Source organism: Ruditapes philippinarum, unplaced genomic scaffold, assembly GCF_026571515.1.
Source record: "Ruditapes philippinarum isolate M1 unplaced genomic scaffold, ASM2657151v2 ctg16082_1_1_1_1, whole genome shotgun sequence".
NCBI lineage: Eukaryota > Metazoa > Mollusca > Bivalvia > Venerida > Veneridae > Ruditapes > Ruditapes philippinarum.
Genome location: NW_026863652.1, coordinates 1 through 19,942, shown reverse-complemented (window position 1 = coordinate 19,942; position 19,942 = coordinate 1). Strand labels below are relative to the sequence as shown.

The window sequence follows — 19,942 nt, the reverse complement described above, 5'->3', positions numbered from 1 at the left end:
TAGAAAATCTTTCAATTTTGAAGGAATTATTTATCTGGAAAAGTAGAACTGAATATTTCCTTGTGATACATAATTATGTGACATATTGTATAGAGCAATGCAAGGTGATGAATATATGTATTCATATTCATTCTGTTGAAAATATCAACAATTTCATTTAAATTTTTACAAGATAGTTATAAATACATGTATGACATTCCTAATGCTAGCAATTGATAATAACAGACATGTACTGTTTTTGTTCCAGTCATTATCCACTATATAAGTGTGGTGTTTTTTTTTCTCATTTGTATTTTTTTTATTTCATCATAATTATGGTGTGGTGTTGTATTATCATAAGCATACAATTTTATTGTGATTTGGTAAATGCTGTTGAAAGAAAATAAAAAGTTGTTTTTGTGAATGAATTACTAGAAATATTTGTTTATACAATCATGTATGTTCTGTAGTCTTGATTTTAAATCAGGTTTTCTGAAAAGGAAATGCTGCTTATAAGATTAATGTATGTCGGTTGGCGAGCATTTTCCTAACATTTTGCACAACTTCTACGAGGGGCGTTCAGTAAATAATGAAAATATCATGTTATTCAGTTTTATTTTTTACAATCCTATAAAGTGCTCTCCTCTCCTATCTACACACAGTTGTTGTGGTCTATGCCATTTATCAAATGCTTTTTATGCCCCTACAAAGTGGGCAGCATATAGCGTTGCACTTGTCTGTCCGTCCGTCTGTCTGTCCGTCAGTACGTCCCGAAATCTTGTGAACGCAACTCCTCTTAAACCGGATGGCAGATTTTGCTTAAACTTCCAGGGATAGACAACCTTAATGTGTAGATGGTAGTAAAGGAAAGAATTTTTGCTGCGACCAAATTTAACAGAATTATGGCCCTTTGTTGATTTTTAGCTCGACTTTTCTATGAAAAGGGGAGCTATCCTACTCGCCCCGGCGTCGGCGTTAGCGTCGGCGTTGGCGTCACACCTTGGTTAAGTTTTTCGTACCACCCCACTTTATTTCAGAAGTATTACAAGTATGGCTTTGAAACTTACCATACTTGTTCACCATCATAACCTCCATCTACAGACAAGAGTACATAACTCTGTCAAGGTTTTTGACAGAATTATGGCCCTTTTTTGACTTAGAAAGTGTATTGAGCTTGGTTAAGTTTTTTGTACCACCTCACTTTATTTCAAAACCATTGGAGGTATTGCTTTGAAACTGACCATACTTGTTTACCATCACGACCTTCATCAACAGACAAGAGGACATAACTCTGTCAAGGTTTTTGACAGAATTATGCCCCTTTTTGACTTAGAAAATACATTGAATATGGGTAAAATCCACTTATTGCCTTAACCCTTTGAGATATTGCTTTGAAACTTTTAATGCTATTTCACATCATTACCCCCATCTGTACGCAAGAGAAGGTAACTCTGTCAAGGATTTGTTTTAAAAATTAAGGCCTTTTATCGACTTAGAATCTTGGTTAAGTTTTTAGTACCAGTCCACTTTTTGACTGAACTGTTTGAGATATTAATTTGAAAGTTGGAATACTTGTTTACCATCATGGTCCCAAAACATGGGCAGGAGAAGGTAATTCTGTTAAGGATTTTATTTGAATTATGGCCCTTTTTGACTTAGAAACTCAGTTAAGATTTTCATTCTTGTCCACTTGTTGACTTAACCATTTGAGATATTACTTTGGAAGTTGGAGTTCTTATGTGCCATCATGAGACCTATCTGTAAGCAAGAGAAGATAACTCTGTGAAAATGTTTCTTGATTTGTACTTAGAAATTCCTAGTTAAAGTCTTGTGTGCCCTTAACTGTCAAAGTTTTGTTTTATAGGCAAGCACTAAAAAAGTCGAGCGCGCTGTCCTTCTGACAGCTCTTGTTTCACTATATACTATGTAGAAATTTTGTGAACGCAACTCCTCTTAAACCGGATGGCAGATTTTGCTTAAACTTCCAGGGATGAACAATCTTAATGTGTAGATGGTAGTAAAGGAAGGAATTTTTGCTGCGACCAAATTTAACAGAATTATGGCCCTTTGTTGATTTTTTTACTATATACCATGTAGAAATTTTGTGAACGCAACTTCTTTTACACCGGATGGCTGATTTTGCTTAAACTTCCAGGAATAACAACCTTAATGTGTAGATGGAAGTAAAGGAAGGAATTTTTGCTGTGACCAAATTTAACAGAATTATGGCCCTTTGTTTTTTTCACTATATACCATATATATGTTGTCAGTGGGGGCATCCGTGTCCTTTGGACACAGTTCTAGTTTTGGTATACTGTAACTCTTTCAACCAAACATTCTTAGAAACATGACCATCACATGCCCTGGTGAATAATTTCATGGTTTGGTGATTTGATCATATTTGACAGGATTATGGCCTTGTTTTAACTCAGAAAATTCTTCATTATCCAGGCTAATGTTTCGCTATCAAATACTGAGAATAGTCGAGCCAGCTGTCCTACTGACAGCTGTTTTCAGGAACTATGGTGGTCCTTTTGTAAAGTAAAAGGGATGAAGTTATGTGAACAAGACCTTCTAAAATTTCTGAAGGGAATTTTCAACCTAATTATTTATTCTTAAAAACTGGTTTGTGACTGTTCCTGTTTTTTGTTTAAATGAGAATTTTTGTTAATTCAAAAAAAATCTAGAGAATTTCAGTACACATTTGAAGAAATAGTGATTTGTAATTATTTGTGAAAAGTAAATTATTTGAAGATAGCTATACATGTATATCACTTTGGTTAACCTAATTAAGCACTTGTGTGTATATTGTAGATCAAAATAAATAAATTTATTGGCTATTTTTTTGTTCTGACTCACTATGACATGAATAAAAATTAAATAAAAAATACTTTTGTGTGTTATGTTGTGTTTTAATTTTATTTCATTATTTCGTTAACTTATTTTTTTAAAGTTTAAAGTAACTTGTTTAACAGGAATCCAGAAATTCTACTGACGAATATGCTGACGAACATATATATATTCTCTTGTGTACACGTATATATGCTAATATTGACTCAGGTGTGGTAATTAAAGTATATCGTTTTCATAGCACACTCCTCACCATCTGTTCTTGACATTTTCTTCAAACAATATCTCTGAAGTATGTTATTGTGGTGTATTTTGATTTTATCAACTAATTGATTGAGTTATGCCATCTTTAACCATATTTTAGAAATTTAAAGGGCTGTGCTTTGGAAGATATATTAATTTTACTGTGTAAATGAGTTTTTTTCACTATCGGGAGTTCAACTTTCTTCGTTTTATATCCTATGGAACATAACAAGGGAAATTTGACATTCTATTGACGGCAACCAAATGGACTAAAACAGAATCCCTAAAGAAATCCGAACACGGCAAAATTGTAAAATGTTGCAGGCTCTGTTTGATTGAGCCTGTTCATGGACGGTACTGGAAAGTGCAAGTTACCGTCCACGCCCCCTAGCACCGGCTTAAGCAGATTTCAACATTTATAAAAAAAAAAAAATGGTGAAATTTTGAATTTAGAAACATCCGCAGATGTGTTCATACGGCGGTTATCATGGAACCTTCAATGTGACACAATTGTGACATAGTAGTGTCAAATTTCAAATAGAAATACATTGTACACAAATTTCCATGACTTACAGAAAGGTTTGAAAGTTTAGAACCAGTATCAGTACTGCCATCCTTCAACTTGAACAGGGGATATTTTTTCTTGTATTATTATGCTTTTAAAAGAACCACTAAAATTATACTGATGTAAAATTGTTGCTGTACCTTATACATGTACACAAAACAAAACTTGCATCAAAAAGTGCTCTGACTAAATGTTGAAGAATGTGATTAAATAATCAATTTCCTGACTAGATAAACTTTAATTACATAAAAAAACATTTTATGGTTTTAAAAGGATTATAGGTTGAGTCAATACACATGTTCGATCTAAGAAGGGGCTTCTTTTGTTCATGGAAGTTTGAAATCGGGATATATACAAGTTCCGTTAAAACATTTTTAAAATAAATGACCCACAAATTTATCTGTAAATAAGAAGAAATCTGATTACATGCATATTTTAAAAGACAATACACGTGTTGATTTCAAAATACTTTATTTTCATTTCTTTGTAAATGTCTTTGAAATATTTTCAATTAAACGAACTTGTGAATGACAATGCTATGAATTAGTAGAGAACAAAAATATTTGTCACTGTCCACTGAAAAATAAGAAAAGTGTCACAACTATCCTCGTTTCCCCAACATATTATATTTAACTGAGTCTCCGATTTTCACTAATTACATCGAAAAATAAAATACGCATAATTATATCAACCTCTTTAAATATGATAAAATAGAGTTAGTGTATCCACTTATATAGGTAGGACACATATTATATTATCTTTTACAGTACATTTTACCCGTGCTCTTCGTTTACATTTTTGCAGTAGTCATTGTACATTATTCTAACACGACCCGCATTTTTCCCTATTGAACATAGAAGAACTGAAAGTGTGTATTATTATGCAATATATTTAGAGTCACTGTTTGACGTTCTATATTTAGACGTGTGACGTAATCATTGTACATGTGACGTAACCGCTATGAAATCCGACGCGCTGACAATAAGTACGGAAACAAATCAGGCGCAATTTTGCTTAATAGCAGGTACGGCACCATTTATTTGTTTATGTCGTGTTAGAATCGAAATAATATATCCAAATCGGTGATTTTATCGCTGGGTAACATCACTGTTTGTCGTTCGGATGCGCAACATTATATCACTCGGGCTACGCCCTCGTGATATAATTCCTCGCATCCGAACTCCAAACAGTGATGTTATTGAGCTATAAAATCACAGTTTGGGATATATTATTTCTTAAGTAACTGACGTCGGACAAAAATTTGACGTTTATATTTGTAACTTTGTAAAATTAAATACAGCAGTTCACATGGCCCATAATACAGTGTGGCAATACCACGTGACATTGACGTCATTTTCGGCATCATTTCCAAGACAAATGTTGCTCGATTCGGAAAAGAAAATAGCCGTAAATATTTTATTTCTGTACCAATTTCTTTGGGATATGCACCAGTCTACGGGGAAAAATATAAGCTTTCCATAGAATATTGGATCTTCGTCAGTATATAAGCCGTTTTATCAAACACTTTGCCTAACCTTGGAAGTTGCTTGTTTTAGAGCGGGCTTCAGTTGCAAGCTATTTCGTTTTCTGGCGTTATCTGGTCTACGCCATGATTAAAAAGTCAGGTTTACATCAACCGGGAGTACGGAAGGCAAAACTCTACCTAAAAATGTTCATTTTTTTATTATGAATGACATAAATCTTACATTTTTCTTCAATTGTCAAATCTGGCACCAGTTCCAAGTCGAAAAAAGGACTACAGTTTAAAGCCGATTTTAGAATCCGTTGCAAATGCGAAGCAACATGCCTACCGTTCTCTTTCTATAATTATGTTAACCATGAAAAACTTTTTATTTTCTATACAATTTACATAAACACAAATGAATATTTAAATAATTTTTCCTCGCTGCGATATTGAAGTGATTTTAAAAGTAGTAAAATTGTTGTCTGTACTGCAGTATTTGTAAAGAAATTGATTTACTCTTTAATCATTGTTCTTTCACGGTAATGATTATGAAACATTTATTTGTGTCATGTAGCAATACTAAATATGGAATAGAAAACAGAAACCCTAAATTTCCCCTAAAACGGCAAAATTGAAAATGTTTCAGGCTCTGATTGACTTAGCTAGTCTGTCCAATGAACGTGCACATTCCGGATCACTTCGATTTGTATGCTGTAAAAAGGGTTACTCCTCGACGCGGCAATTTTAAAGTCAAATGTTATTCTTTTGTAAAGAGTCTTTGTATATATATATATATAAAGAACCTGTAGCAATCTTTTAGTATGATAAATTAAGCTTTTTAACACAGTGGCACTCGTTGATAAAAAATATTTTTATATCCTGTTTTCATACCCGCGGTAACCGTTTTCGTGAACTGGATATAACTTCGTTAACTTAAGAACACTATTAAACACTATCTATTTTATAATTGCATTTATTTCTGTTGATGAACTGCATATCTGACAAATTTAGTTAATTATATCAGTCAACTCAGCTTTATCAGAGAGCTCACCAATATACATTGTAAAGAGAGGAAGGGAACGGAATATTTGTGGTTTGAAAACATTTAAATCGAGTAGAACTTTTTTAACAATAATGTCTCTTTCAACTGAATAAAAAAGATAGGGCTATTTGGGACTATTTCTTATCGATGTGGTCATTGGCTGTAAATGCATGGATTATTGCACGCGGCATGACCTGCAAATGTCCTAAACAGGCTTTTTGTAGCATTTTAAGATTAAAAAAGGATCGCACATTCAAAACCAAAAAACACGATAAACGTGACGCATATACTAAATAAGTGAATTATCTGATATGTAAATAAAGAAGTAAGTCATTTGGCAGTTGAAGGATAAGAATTGAAATTACTCTTCAAATGTAATCGTAATTTTACTAAGCTTATGTTAGCTATCAATTATTCAATGGACGCATCAGTGGCATATGGACCCCAGTCATAGATCTTGCCGATGTTGCTATTACAGATGTTAATGTAAATATTTATATAATTATTGATAATCTTTGTTATTTCCGTCTTGTTGAATGTTTTGTTTCAAGAAATTTGATTTTGATCGATGGATGTTGGTTTGTAAAATCATTTATCTGTTAACTATTTTCTACTTTGTTTACTCCACATGGCGTCCATTCTCGTTCTTATTCATGGCTATTTTGGGTCTTTTTGATAAATAGAGAATTATAAGCAATGCAACTAAGTAACAATTCTATCAGATTTACAAGGCAAAGTTCCAAGTTCAAATTGTGTTTTAGTTTATCAAACTCTATAGAACTTTATTATACAACAATTCCAGAAAAATATATACCTTTTAAAAGTCTCTCTTTTGAGGACAGAAGAACCTGTTCGTCACATTCACGAGTGTCAGTGTTTGTCAGAATAAACTGAAAAATACCTTTAGCTTAACAACACTCGCGTTAAAGTGTAACCCTTTCCATATCATACAAAAGTGTTTTTATATTAACTCTTTCTCTCACTGAGAGCACATATATTTCTTATCAATTTCGCCATTGTGAAATAGAATAAAACACATTTAACTACATAGGAAAAGATGAACAATACATTAAACATCTTCAAAACGAAACCAAACATTATTTTCCGACAGGACTAAATCTACGTGATTTTACGTGCACTATTGCGATACAAGTGTTGTTGCTTTAAGGAACAATCAGTTTTTTCATAATCTCTCTGTGAAAGATCAACAATGAAAAACTAAATTGTAGAAAGAGAACGGTAGGCATGTTGCTTCGCATTTGCAACGGATTCTAAAATCGGCTTTAAACTGTAGTCCTTTTTTCGGCTTGAAACTGGTGCCAGATTTGACAATTGAAGTAAAATGTAAGATTTATGTCATTCATAATAAAAATATGAACATATTTAGGTAGAGTTTTGCCTTCCGTACTCCCGGTTGATGTAAACCTTACTTTTTAATTATGGCGTAGACCAGATAACGCCAGAAAACGAAATAGCTTGCAACTGAAGCCCGCTCTAATACAAGCAACTTCCAAGGTTAGGCAAAGTGTTTGATAAAACGGCTTATATACTGACGAAGATCCAATATTCTATGGAAAGCTTATATTTTTCCCCGTAGACTGGTGCATATCCCAAAGAAATTGGTACAGAAATAAAATATTTACGGCTGTTTTCTTTTCCGAATCGAGCAACATTTGTCTTGGAAATGATGCCGAAAATGACATCAATGTCACGTGGTATTGCCACACTGTAATAGTTGCAACCTAAGAAGATGTCAATTTGTGTTTACACGCGTTTATATAAATCACGGAAAATCCATATAAGCTCTGGAAAAAACCTTTATGCCATTATAATATTTCAAAGATATGCCCATTCCATCTCCAATAAACTAGATAATGCTCTTTGCTATAATTTTTTGTTCGGTACATGGGATGCTGTCGTGGGATGTGACAAGCAATGCTCTTTATGTATGACAAATGGTTACCACGTGGCTCTTATATTGCAAATGCCATCAAACTCGAAAGTGCTCGTGATTTTAAGTGATTATATTGAATATTGTCGTCTACGTTGTCAAAAACTTTGACATATTACTTAATACTTATTCGTTTGTATGCCAATATTACCAAATCAATGGCACCTTGGTTCGGAGACTCTTGGTTAAGCACCAGATGATAAAAAACATGCAAAAAAATAAATAAATATGCTTTGAACTAACATCTACGGTGGTACAGAGGTGACATATGTGCGTTTTTATTTATATAGTGCTAACGAGATACTAATCCATTGCAACGAGATACTAAGTTGCGCGCACGAGATAATTAAGTGGTGCGCACGAGTTACTAAGAGGTGCGCGTGAGATAATTAACTGATGCGCACGAGATACTATGTCGTGGCCACGAGTTATAAGTCGTGCGCACGTGATATTCAAGTCGTAGGCACGAGAAAATAAACCAATCAGATTACACTATATACATAAGTTTGTTAGTTAACTAGAAATGTGCCAAACTACTATGATGCTCATACTTCGCCTGCCTGTCGCAGTGCCATTTATACAAGTTATTGATTGGATACTAATTTTACATTTTGCGTCATGGTGACCCAGTTGTTTGACCCAATGACCTCAGTCTACTGACTTCAATATTAGTAGGTGTCATTTGACCTTATTACATCAAACATCAATATAGGTCATCTACTGGCCATACCAAATAAAATAAACCAGGGCTTATTTTTCCTCAAGTCATCGTATGGACAAGATTAACAAGCCGTTAGTACGTACATACTGATCAATCCTATCACAGGATGGTCCCAACAAAAAGCCATAACTTAGTCTTGGGCTTTGGATAGTGACCCCCCTATTAAGACATGTATCAAGTTTAAAGTGAATGCGTTAAGTATTTAAAAAAAAAATAGTGCTGCATGTAAAATTCTAACCAGGAATTTTCTCAGTTTCATATAGAGATCTATATAGTGTAATCTGATCGGTTAATTATCTCGTGCGCACGACTTTGTAACTCGTGGCCACGACATGGTATCTCGTGCGCACAACTTAATTATCTCGTGTGCAGGACTTAGTAACTCGTGCTACTACATAATTTCTCGTGCACACCACTTAATTATCTAGTGCGCAACACCTAGTAACTCTAGGCCACGACAAAGTATCTCGTGCGCACGAGATAAATAAAAACATACACATGTCACCTTTGTGGCATCGTAAATATCCAAAGCCCTGACGTCCCCCGATGTATCTCAAATTAAACCTTTAGCAAAGTAGATTCTACTGTGGAAAGATATCTTTATCAACATCATGACACGCATGAAATATGAGAAATACAGATGGGATGAGTAACCAAAACGATAACTAGTCAAAGTGGCCAATTCAAGGAGAAAATATGATCCTTAAGTGACCGACTACTTCACTACATCAAAAACAAATGATTCAATATATTTTCGGACTTTGGAGAAAAAATTCCATGTTCAAACAGTTCTAATAATGTCTGCATTGGTTTTTTGTTAATTTAGTGTATTTATGCCTGCATGCGGACATTCGGATTTCTCGGCATTTTCCTTGCCAACCGCGTCGTTTGAAAATGGCGTCCCCTAATCATAGTTTTACGGTTCACAGATTTCATCAATATTTCATATAGATATCATCTTTTCATATGACGACAGATGTTGCAGTCTTTTTGATGCTGGGTTAGTTATGTATATTTTAGTGTAATGCAAACAATTCTCTGAAAGGATGAATTATTAAATTGTAGACAAAATGAAAGTAGAAAATGTTGCTTGACACAAGTTAGGCTAACCAATAATGAATTTTTAAAAGGTTTTCTGTTGTAATAAAATGCTCTTAATGGTAGAATTTGTAATAAGTAAGTGCTGAGATCATTAATTTTCTCAGCAAAACAGAGATATGTATATAATTCTAGATGTTTATACTCAATTAAGGGGGCTGTACTCTGGACTGACATAAACATTTCATGTTAGAACTTGAAAAAGGAAATAGTGTGATGTATTTTCAATACACTAAGGTGATCTGAAATATTCATTCTAGATATATTTGATCATATTACGAAATTACAAAAAATACAAACTAATTAGATGGGACAAATTACTGAACTTTTTTTCTGTCTCAGACATCAGTGACAAAATTTATAAAGGATTCTTATTCATCTAAACTAAATCGGGGTCAAGCTGCTGTTAGATTAAGAAATGTTTGGAGATTGTCCAAAAATTGTGTTAATCTTAAAATGAAATTGACGCAGTTAGTTATTTTTAGGACATATTTTCAAATCTAATAGGTGTTCCAGTAAGTATTTTGACTGTTGACTGTTTAAATTTTTTTCTTTTGTTATTTTCTATAGATAATTTTGTGATATTGATTTGTAGCAAAAATGTAAAGTAGTTTTCTTTCTTAGATTTCTATGATATTGAATTAATTGCTTATTCACTTTCACTGTTTATGTCACGTGAAGATGGATAATAAATTTCTTTGATTCTGAGAGGAAAAGTAAAATTTTTAGAAGGTACTGATGTTAATTTTGTTAACTTTACAAGAGCAATATGTATACTGAAACATAATTTTTGAAACTTTGTTGACTAAGCCCCACAAACTCATTAATTAAAGGATAAATTTGTGGCCTAGTGATAAACAAGTCTTAGCTTCTCATAAAGCTACTAATTAGGTCTTACATTCTTTAATTAAGTCTTCAATTTGGTTACATTGTAGGTCTTATTTAAGTCATTATTTACTATTTCAGAGAAGAAAAAGTTTGACAGTAGACAAAAGAGATGGGTACACTGTATGAATGTTTACGAGAAGCAAAATTAGAGCGATACTTCCCTTCATTCCGAGCACAAGGTATCACCAAATCAGAAGCTTTAACACGACTGACAGCTAGTGACTATCCAGCATTTGGAATTACCTCAGCAGAGGATAAGAGACGTCTTGTTGAGTTGATTAGTATTATCAAAGCAGTGCATAATGTTTCAGATAGGGAGGATATATTATCTGGACACCACCCTGTGAACAGGTCAATACAGAATGTAAGGAACAAGTCACCAAGAAAGAGAAACAGAAGTCCAGCACAAGGACCAGTACAGGTAATGCTCTTGGAATAAATCAGTAATTTTCTTATTTGACTAATAGTGCTGATTTTGAATCATTCTTCACTGTTGATGATCTGTATCACTCCCAGGATGTTAGATGTCTTGTAAATTTTTACTTTTCCTAAAACTTAAAATTATGCACAAAGTAGTGTTCAGTCTTCATATAATTATTATTGTTAAGCTTAGAAAGTTGCCATAGGTTTAAGGATGAAAAGACTACAGTAGTGTCAGCTAGTGTAAGTGAACTAAAAACCAAGAAAATTTGGACGATATGTCAGCTTCTTATGGTGGTACTGTAAATACAGTTGTTTTCATCACAAACCATACCATATATGTATGAAAGTCAACAAGTTTAGTTCAGTATAATTATAAGTAATGAAATACACAGACAGATTTGACCCAAAAAATTGCAACAATGTAGATGATATTGCTACCTTTTTAAAGAATACATTGTAAAACTTGGTATGTTTGTAATTTCAGGTTGGGGGCCGTGCATTGTCTGCAACAAATGATGTACGTGTCCGGGACAGACTACGTGCAAATGCCAGCAGTCACCATCTTTCAGGTGCTGGAGCTGCGATACTTGACCTAATTGATGATGAAGAATCATCGGAAGAATCGGGTGATGATTCTGAAGAGCCCGCTGATTATGAACCAGCTGTAAAACACAGTGTGACAGCATCTGTCAAGGAATTACCTGGAAGAATACGCAAAACACCTGTAGAGAAAGTTAAATATGGTGCTGGATATAATTATGGGGTGCCTGGTACGATCTTACATTAATTGTAATCAGTAGTGTAATGATTCTCTATACTTTATTAACTTTGAATTACTCAAACAGCGCTGATCATATTTGGGTTCAGTTTCTAAAATTTGCCCCCTACCAGCAAGATCATTGTTTCTTAAAGGCACATTAAGCCTGAAAATGCTGTCATTTTATGTTTCAAAACTTTAAACATGTAGTTACAGTTTCCAAAATGTTATTTTTTGGCAATACTGAAGGCATCTTTTCTCTTCCATTTTGGCAATTAGTACAATTGTAGTAAATAGTATTTTGTATGGAAGTCAGAATACCACTTTGTTTACATTTTACTACCATAATCACAAGTAATTTCATAGTAAATTCATTTTATTAGGTGATAAGCATCTAACATGTCCTTAATTCATTAATACTACATTATGGAACATAATTATATTTGCCCTACAACTATTCGTTTAATTTGCTTTTTGATTTAAACTCATACCAAAGTACTTCAATTGAAAGAATAATGTTCATAATTTACCAATTAAGCTAAATTATCTGCTTAATTGTTGTTAATCCTACAAAAATAGCTTTTGAATAATCAAATTATGTTTGAAATCATTTCACAACATATTTCATCAATAGATAAGAACTATTATTTTCATTTATAATTCATGAAAGTTACATGTAAAAAAACAGGACACATTTTTTTCTGAAACTTATTTCAAAGTATGAACATAACAACTTTAAAAAGTTGCTGTATAGTTTTCTATATTTCTGTAGTGTATATTGTCAGCTATAGCTTTACACCCTTTCATGAATTAGGTGGAACAAATTATTTAAGTAAATGCACCATGAGTCATTGTATATATCATTTATCAATTACCTAAAATTGACAGGTGGAAGTTCAGGAGCTCGACCCAAGTCACGTCCTGGTGGTGGACGTTTACATGAAGACAAAATAAAAGTGTGTGTACGTAAACGACCACTGAGTAAGCGAGAAAGTCGCAGTGGTGAAGAGGACATGATTCAAGCTGCCAGTACAACAACATTAGTGGTATCTGAACCTAAACAGGCAGTAGATCTCACAGCATACACTCTACAGGTATTTTATATGTAGAATATATATACCTGTATCTTTATGTTACACATGTTATGAGATTTTGTTGACCATTTTGTGGATCTTTATTACATATCATTTTGACATCAAGTTTAATTAGTTAATTTAAACATATTTTATTTCAGACATTTGCACAAAAACATAAATTACATACAATGATTATTTACATCATACAATTAGGAAAAAGGATCAGATCCGAAAGCATACAATGCTATAATTTTAAAGGTCTTTTCCTTACATACAATTCATTCCTGTAAATTTAGTGGATTTTTAGGAAGATTTGCTTTGATGCTTTTACTACTGTGGAAATTAGGTAAAATCTGATTGTGTAGGGACTAGGCTGTATAGAAACAGTGATTTCTTTTTCAATTTTAAAACAACCTGAGACATTCTGAAGGGGTAAATATAGCACGATAAATCGGAAAGCAAGAAAACCTGAAAACAAATTCCAATAGTTGAGAATAGAATTTATGATTATCCATACATTTTATAAAATTTTCAATTTCATTTTAATTTAATTAACATGCATTGTACATAGCATAGCAGAGGCTATCTAAAGGGACAGCTTTCTTCGTTTTGAGTCAATAAAGTCTATCTACTGGCTGATACAAGTCAGCTGCTGTTAAGTGTTAAGTCATAAATCTGGTGAAAATGTACACAAGTCATTTCAGGGGAAAATATAGCATTTTTAGGGGAAAATATACCTATTTTGTGCTGGAGGAATAAGCCTTTTTTGGCTGTAAAAAAATCAATGACAGCCTCTGTTATTTATGTACTGTAAGCTTTCAGCTAATGGTTTATACTGTCCTTTTACCTTACCTTATTTATACTAAAACACTTAAAACTTTTTCATTCACAGTAAATACATTGACAAATGTAAATATTAGGTTTTTGTTGTCTGAAAAATTACTACATTTGTATATTTTGTGATACTTTTATGTAAATAAAGGTACTGGTTGGGGACCACCAAAACCAGACAAGCACCAAACCCGGATGGCCCTGAAAATGCTTAATTTAGTATTTTCTTTGTTCAGTGGTTGTCTGTCACTTTTTTATCAACAATAAATGTATGTTTCTTCTAAAATTAAGTAATGAATTTATTTCAACCCCCGTAAAAGGTAATATTTTAATGTCTATTTCAAGAATGTTGACGTTGAAATTTGGGGGTCAAGAAAGCAAGGCCTGACCTCATATACCAGATATAATCATTTGCAGAGTAAACAATAGAATATCCAAAACTTCAGCATTTGTTGCTGAAATATTGTATATCATGTTAAAAATCAAAACACCCAAACTTTTATCTGAATTAAATAACGTCATGTATTTATCTGTCGGGACACATGGTGTGTAGACAATTTAGGTAATTTTGATACCCTCCTTGTCAAGTCTCAGATAAAAGTGTCAATACAACCAGAAATAAACAAACTAGTTTGTTAGTGAGGAGAAGAACCTAGCTGAACTGTGTCAATTTTTTTTATCTCTAGGTTAAAAATTATAAAATCTGTACGGAAAAATGTTCAAAAAGTGACCGGTTCATGGTCCCCGACCAGTAGCTAACAATTAGTGAAACTGAAAAAGCTCTAACATTTTCTCTTCTTTTACAGCATGAATTTATATTTGATGAAGTATTTGAAGAGAAATGCACAAATGAAGATGTATATATACGAGCAGCTAGACCTCTTATTAGCTGCATATTTGATGGGTAAATATCTATAGTTTATTTTTTTTATGCCCCCGCCATGTAATGGCCGGGGCATATAGTGTTACCCTGTTTCGTCATTCCGTCCTTTTGTCATTCCGTCATCATCAGTTTCCGTTCATTATCTTAGTAACCGTTGCACACATTCAACTCAAATTTGACATATGGATATGTCATGAGAAAATACAGGTCAAGTTTGAATTTGGTCATGGTTCGATGATTTTTGGCAGAGTTATGCCCCTTTTACTTTAAAATAATATGAAATTTTCAGTTTCCGTTCATTATCTCCCCAACAGTACAACACATTCAACTCAAACTTGACATATGGATATGTCATGATAAAATACAGGTCAAGTTCGAATTTGGTTATGTTTCGATCATTTTTGGCAGAGTTATGCCCCTTTTACTTTGAAAATAATATGAAATTTTCAGTTTCCGTTCATTATCTCCCCAACGGTACAACACATTCAACTCAAATTTGACAATTGGATATGTCATGATAAAATACAGGTCAAGTTTGAATTTGGTCATGGTTCAATGATTTTTGGCAGAGTTATGCCCCTTTCACTTTGAAAATATTATGAAATTTTCAGTTTCCGTTCATTATCTCCCCAACGGTACAACACATTCAACTCAAACTTGACATATGGATATGTCAAAGGAATGCGCAGGTCAAGTTCAAATTTGTTCATGGTTCAATGATTTTTGACAGAGTTATGCACCTTTCACTTTGAAAATAATATGAAATTTTCAGTTTCTGTTTATTATCTCCCCACCGGTACAACACATTCAACTCAAATTTGACATATGGATATGTTTTTGGAATGCCCAGGCCAAGTTCGAATTTGGTCATGGTTCAATGATTTTTGGCAGAGTAAAGCCCCTTTCACTTTGAAAATAATATGAAATTTACAGTTTCTGATCAATACATTATCTACCCAACAGTGTTACATATTCAACTCAAATTTGACATATGGATATGTCAAAGGAATGGGTATGTCAAGTTGGAATTTGGTCAAGGTTCAATGATTTTTTGGCAGAGTTATGTCCCTTTCACTTTGAAAATAATATAGATACATCTTAGGAATAAGCAGTTTAAGTTTGAATTTGGTCGTGGTTCAATGATTTTGGACAAACTTATCTTTCTTGAATGTTGGAAAAATTTTGAACTTTCAGTTTCAGCACTCATACTTTTGTGGAAATGTATGTAGCCATTATTTTGGCTACAAATATGAAATATGCTATTTTCAAAAGGTTAAGACTGAATAATTTCAGTGCCTTGAACATTGTATGGAAATGGTTTGTGTTAACATTGAAAAGTTTTAAGGGCTTTGAACTTAAAATTAAAAAAATAATTTGTGCAAACAAATTTGGAACTAAAAATTATAACATCTGAAATTTTGGCTGCATGCGGGGGCATCCGTGGCATGATGACACATTTCTAGTTAATAAAAAAAGTTTATATCTTAATCTGATAGACTCATGTTATCATGAAAACTAGAACCCATTGAGCTATTGTTTTGACTTATATTGAAACTTGAAATTATTCCTCATGTTGTCCAATTTTTGAATTACAGTAAAACATAGGTCTATCATGGATTTTTACTTAACAATTCCCCATATTTAGTTACGCATTGTGTACAACCAGATATTTCCAAAGATCTTCTTTAATTCCTTAATCAAGCTCTGAGTATTGTCTTGCACAAAGCTTTTGATTTACATATTCAGCATATTCCATGTTTTTTCTAAGAAAGAAAAGGCAAACATCATTTTGTTTGACTAATTTCAAATGTTATTTTAATTAATCTTCACATGTATTTTTAATGTGATGATTATTTTTATAAACAGTGGGAATGCCACCTGTTTTGCATATGGTCAGACAGGAGCTGGGAAGACTCACACTATGATTGGTAACAGAGAGATACCAGGGCTGTATCTGCTGGCAGCACATGATATATTCTCTATCATAGAGTCTGGACAGTATGGTGAAGGTATTAAAGTTTGGGTCAGCTTCTTTGAAATCTACTGTGGTCAGCTGTTTGATCTTCTAAATAAAAGAAACAGGTAATTATGACAATGTTTTCTTTCCTACTATGACAACAGCTTGTTTTAGAAAAAAAAAATCTAACGAGAAAAATGAAGTTAATAGATTGATAAATGTCTGAGTGCAGGCGGCTAAGCTTTTAGCAGTGTTTTCTGTGTGCAACTTATGCTTCATTTCTTTAGGGATTTTAACGAAACTGTAACAGAAATCTCATTATTAAGAGTCATTTTGCATGTTGTCAGGGGTTTGTGATCTTTCATTTTTGGTTTGTGATTTGTTAACGTTTAGCAGAATTATTTTTTTTTGTTTTTGTCACATACAGTATTATGGTTTTTTGTTTTTGTCACATACATGTATAATGTATACTGAGGAATTCTCTTCTGGGCATAACTCCTCCCCTCTAGGGTTTTTAACCAAACTAATTCTGAAAATTTGTCATCAAGTGCCTGCTTTAACAGGATTTCATTTTGATATTTTTAAGATACATATTTTATTTTCATAATCAAACGTCACATGTTAATCAGAAGGTTTAAACATTTCTTTTATTCATTACAGGTTACATGCTAGAGAGGATGGTTCCAAGCGTGTTTGTATAACTGGTCTTACTGAAACAGAAGCAGTTGATGAACAATCTCTCATGCAGGTAACCAGCCAAGCATTATTATGAACATCAGTCAAAAATATGATGGGAAATGTATTAGTGTATTCCATGATGATGACAAAATGTGATTGATTAATTTGTTACCTGAAAGTAATGTAAACTACATGTCTTGTGTCATTTCCTACTACAAATGAATACTGTGAAATCATTATTATTCGTGGGGCACAAATTTTAGTGGTTTTTCGTGGATAGGTCATTCCACGAATTTAAGCCCCGACAAAATTTTATCTCAACAAATACTTCTTACCATGTCTCTGTTCCATATATCACAACATGCGTTGGCGCTTTTCCGGCCGATTTTTGAGGTATGAATGTATACAAAAAATCATTTTAGTGACAGATTAAAGCCATAAATAGTTTAGTTTTGCAATATTTAAAAAATTTGAAAGAAATCCGATTGTATGTCTTCAATTTGCTGCCACAAATGTCTGTCGCATATAAACATCAGGGGGACTACTTGATTGTTGTAGGCTACTTGATTGTGTTAGCCAGAATACGTGTCATAATCGAGTAAATATGGGAACCCAGTGCATTAATTATCACCGATAAACTTCTCAGTTTACACTTATTAATTGTTAATCTAAATGATGTTGTAATTTAAGTATACAAAAAAAGGAGAAAAAAACAGTTGCTAAAAAAGATGAATTGCAAATTCTTTTGCCGGATTTTAACAAGACTAGTTTGTAAATGACCCATTGAAATGACTGCTATTCCGAAAATATCAAAAAAGTCTTTTACTAGATGTAAATAACTGTTTTGAGCCATTTACTCGTATTAATTTATATGCATATACATTTACACGGTCGATGTGATGTAGCGTGTAGTTTTTGTCAAAAAGGGTAAGACCAATTCAGGGTGTAAACGTCTTTAAAGTGGCAGGTGTCGTATTATTTATGCAATGTTTACATCGGCAAATTATAGGGGCAGTGTGACCAATAGTACTGCATATCATGTCACACAAACATGTTAATTGCAGTAACTGTGTTGCCACCAGAGGCAAGGATTAAATTTATTGACAAGAGCTGTGCTATATACATGCAGTAAGTAAAACAGCGTGGTGATTAAGTGAAGATTTTTGCATTACTTATTTATTTTTTTGGTTTACAAGGAATGAAAATCCACGAATTTAAGAACCCATGAAAATGCCCGTTTTGATAAAACCACGGAATTTCATGCCCACGGATATAAATGATTTTACAGTAAAACAAAAACAGTTTACCAAGGAATCATTTTGTGCCTTTTATATTATAAAAGCATAATGAATATTTCTCTACCAGTAGAGCTGGGAAGTGTCACTATAAAAACCTAGACAGGTTTAGCCCAGACTACAACCCATGAGAAATATCAAGGACTTTTAGATTACTAAAGCCCTGGTAAAGGCTGCACACTAAAGGAAAAGTCAGATTTGAATTTTATTACATTGTCAGTTACACATATTCTGTGGGGTTTTTTTTGGCACCACAACAAAACAGAGATGAAGCTGTGAGTGATTGGATGAAAGATAAAAAATGTCATGGTTGTTATTCATTAGTACATAGTCGTATTAATAGGGGAATGAAGCATGCCCCCCACCTTCCCTAAAAAAAGTTAGAAAATTGATGTATTCTACTATTTGATTATTCAGGTTTTAGAGTATGGTAATTCAGTAAGGAGTAAAGGAGCTACAGGAGTCAATCCAGACTCATCAAGGTCACATGCAGTATTACAGATGGAAATAAGGGATAGAGCAGATAAAAGACTTGGCAGGTAAAGTTTATAATTTTTTATAGATGAAAGTTTATACACTTTCCTTGTATTGTTAATTCAGGGCTCCAGATAATATATGATGCATACTTGTATTACAGTAAAAACCTGCAAAATTTTATTGTAATTTCTTTTGCTTGTTTGACACCCTTGGTTTATACTCTTGCATTAGGCATTTCTGTCTTAGATTTTAGACCAACCCCTGTCATGGCCTTACCAAGCTGTTTTGATATTTGAAAAGCAGGGCTTTTTCCCCCTAAAATATGAAGGTGTTATTTTTTATTTGTGAAAGGCAAAGCACGATTAGTTTTGAAAATGTGAAGTTTTTGTGTATATTCCTTAAAATCATGAAAGGAGAATTGTGATATTGACACTACTTTTGAAAGTCAACTTACAACCCACATTTTTCTTTATTTGAAAAAAACAAGAAACACAACATTTACTTGAAATGTTTACATAGCTCTTATTTTATCAAGCTGTAAATAACTAATATTTTTGGGTATTAAAAGGTGACACTGCTTAATATACTAAGATTTTTGTTGTTTTGCAGCATCAATGTAAGTAATGTTTGGTTGTGAAAGTGGCATTTCTTTCAGTTGTGAAGCTGGCATTTTAGAAATGTGAAGAGGCCTTATGCAAATTGTGAAGGGCCTTATTAAGGCCCTTGTTTATAAAGTGCGAAAAAAAGCCTTGTCAGGAACTTT

The 19,942-nt window shown here is 33.1% G+C and overlaps 1 protein-coding gene across 1 annotated transcript; it reads left to right on the top strand.

Annotated features, from left to right (window-relative positions):
* Positions 1–9,609: 9,609 nt before the first annotated feature.
* Positions 9,610–19,795, top strand: LOC132722834 (kinesin-like protein KIF24; the record flags this gene model as incomplete). Its single annotated transcript, XM_060707417.1, has 9 exons — positions 9,610–9,816; positions 10,881–11,223; positions 11,710–11,995; positions 12,871–13,076; positions 14,696–14,793; positions 16,639–16,854; positions 17,390–17,477; positions 19,120–19,241; positions 19,789–19,795. Coding segments are annotated over exons 2-9 (1,335 nt in total), but the record flags the coding sequence as incomplete, so codon positions are not given.
* Between the last annotated feature and the right edge of the window lie 147 nt (positions 19,796–19,942).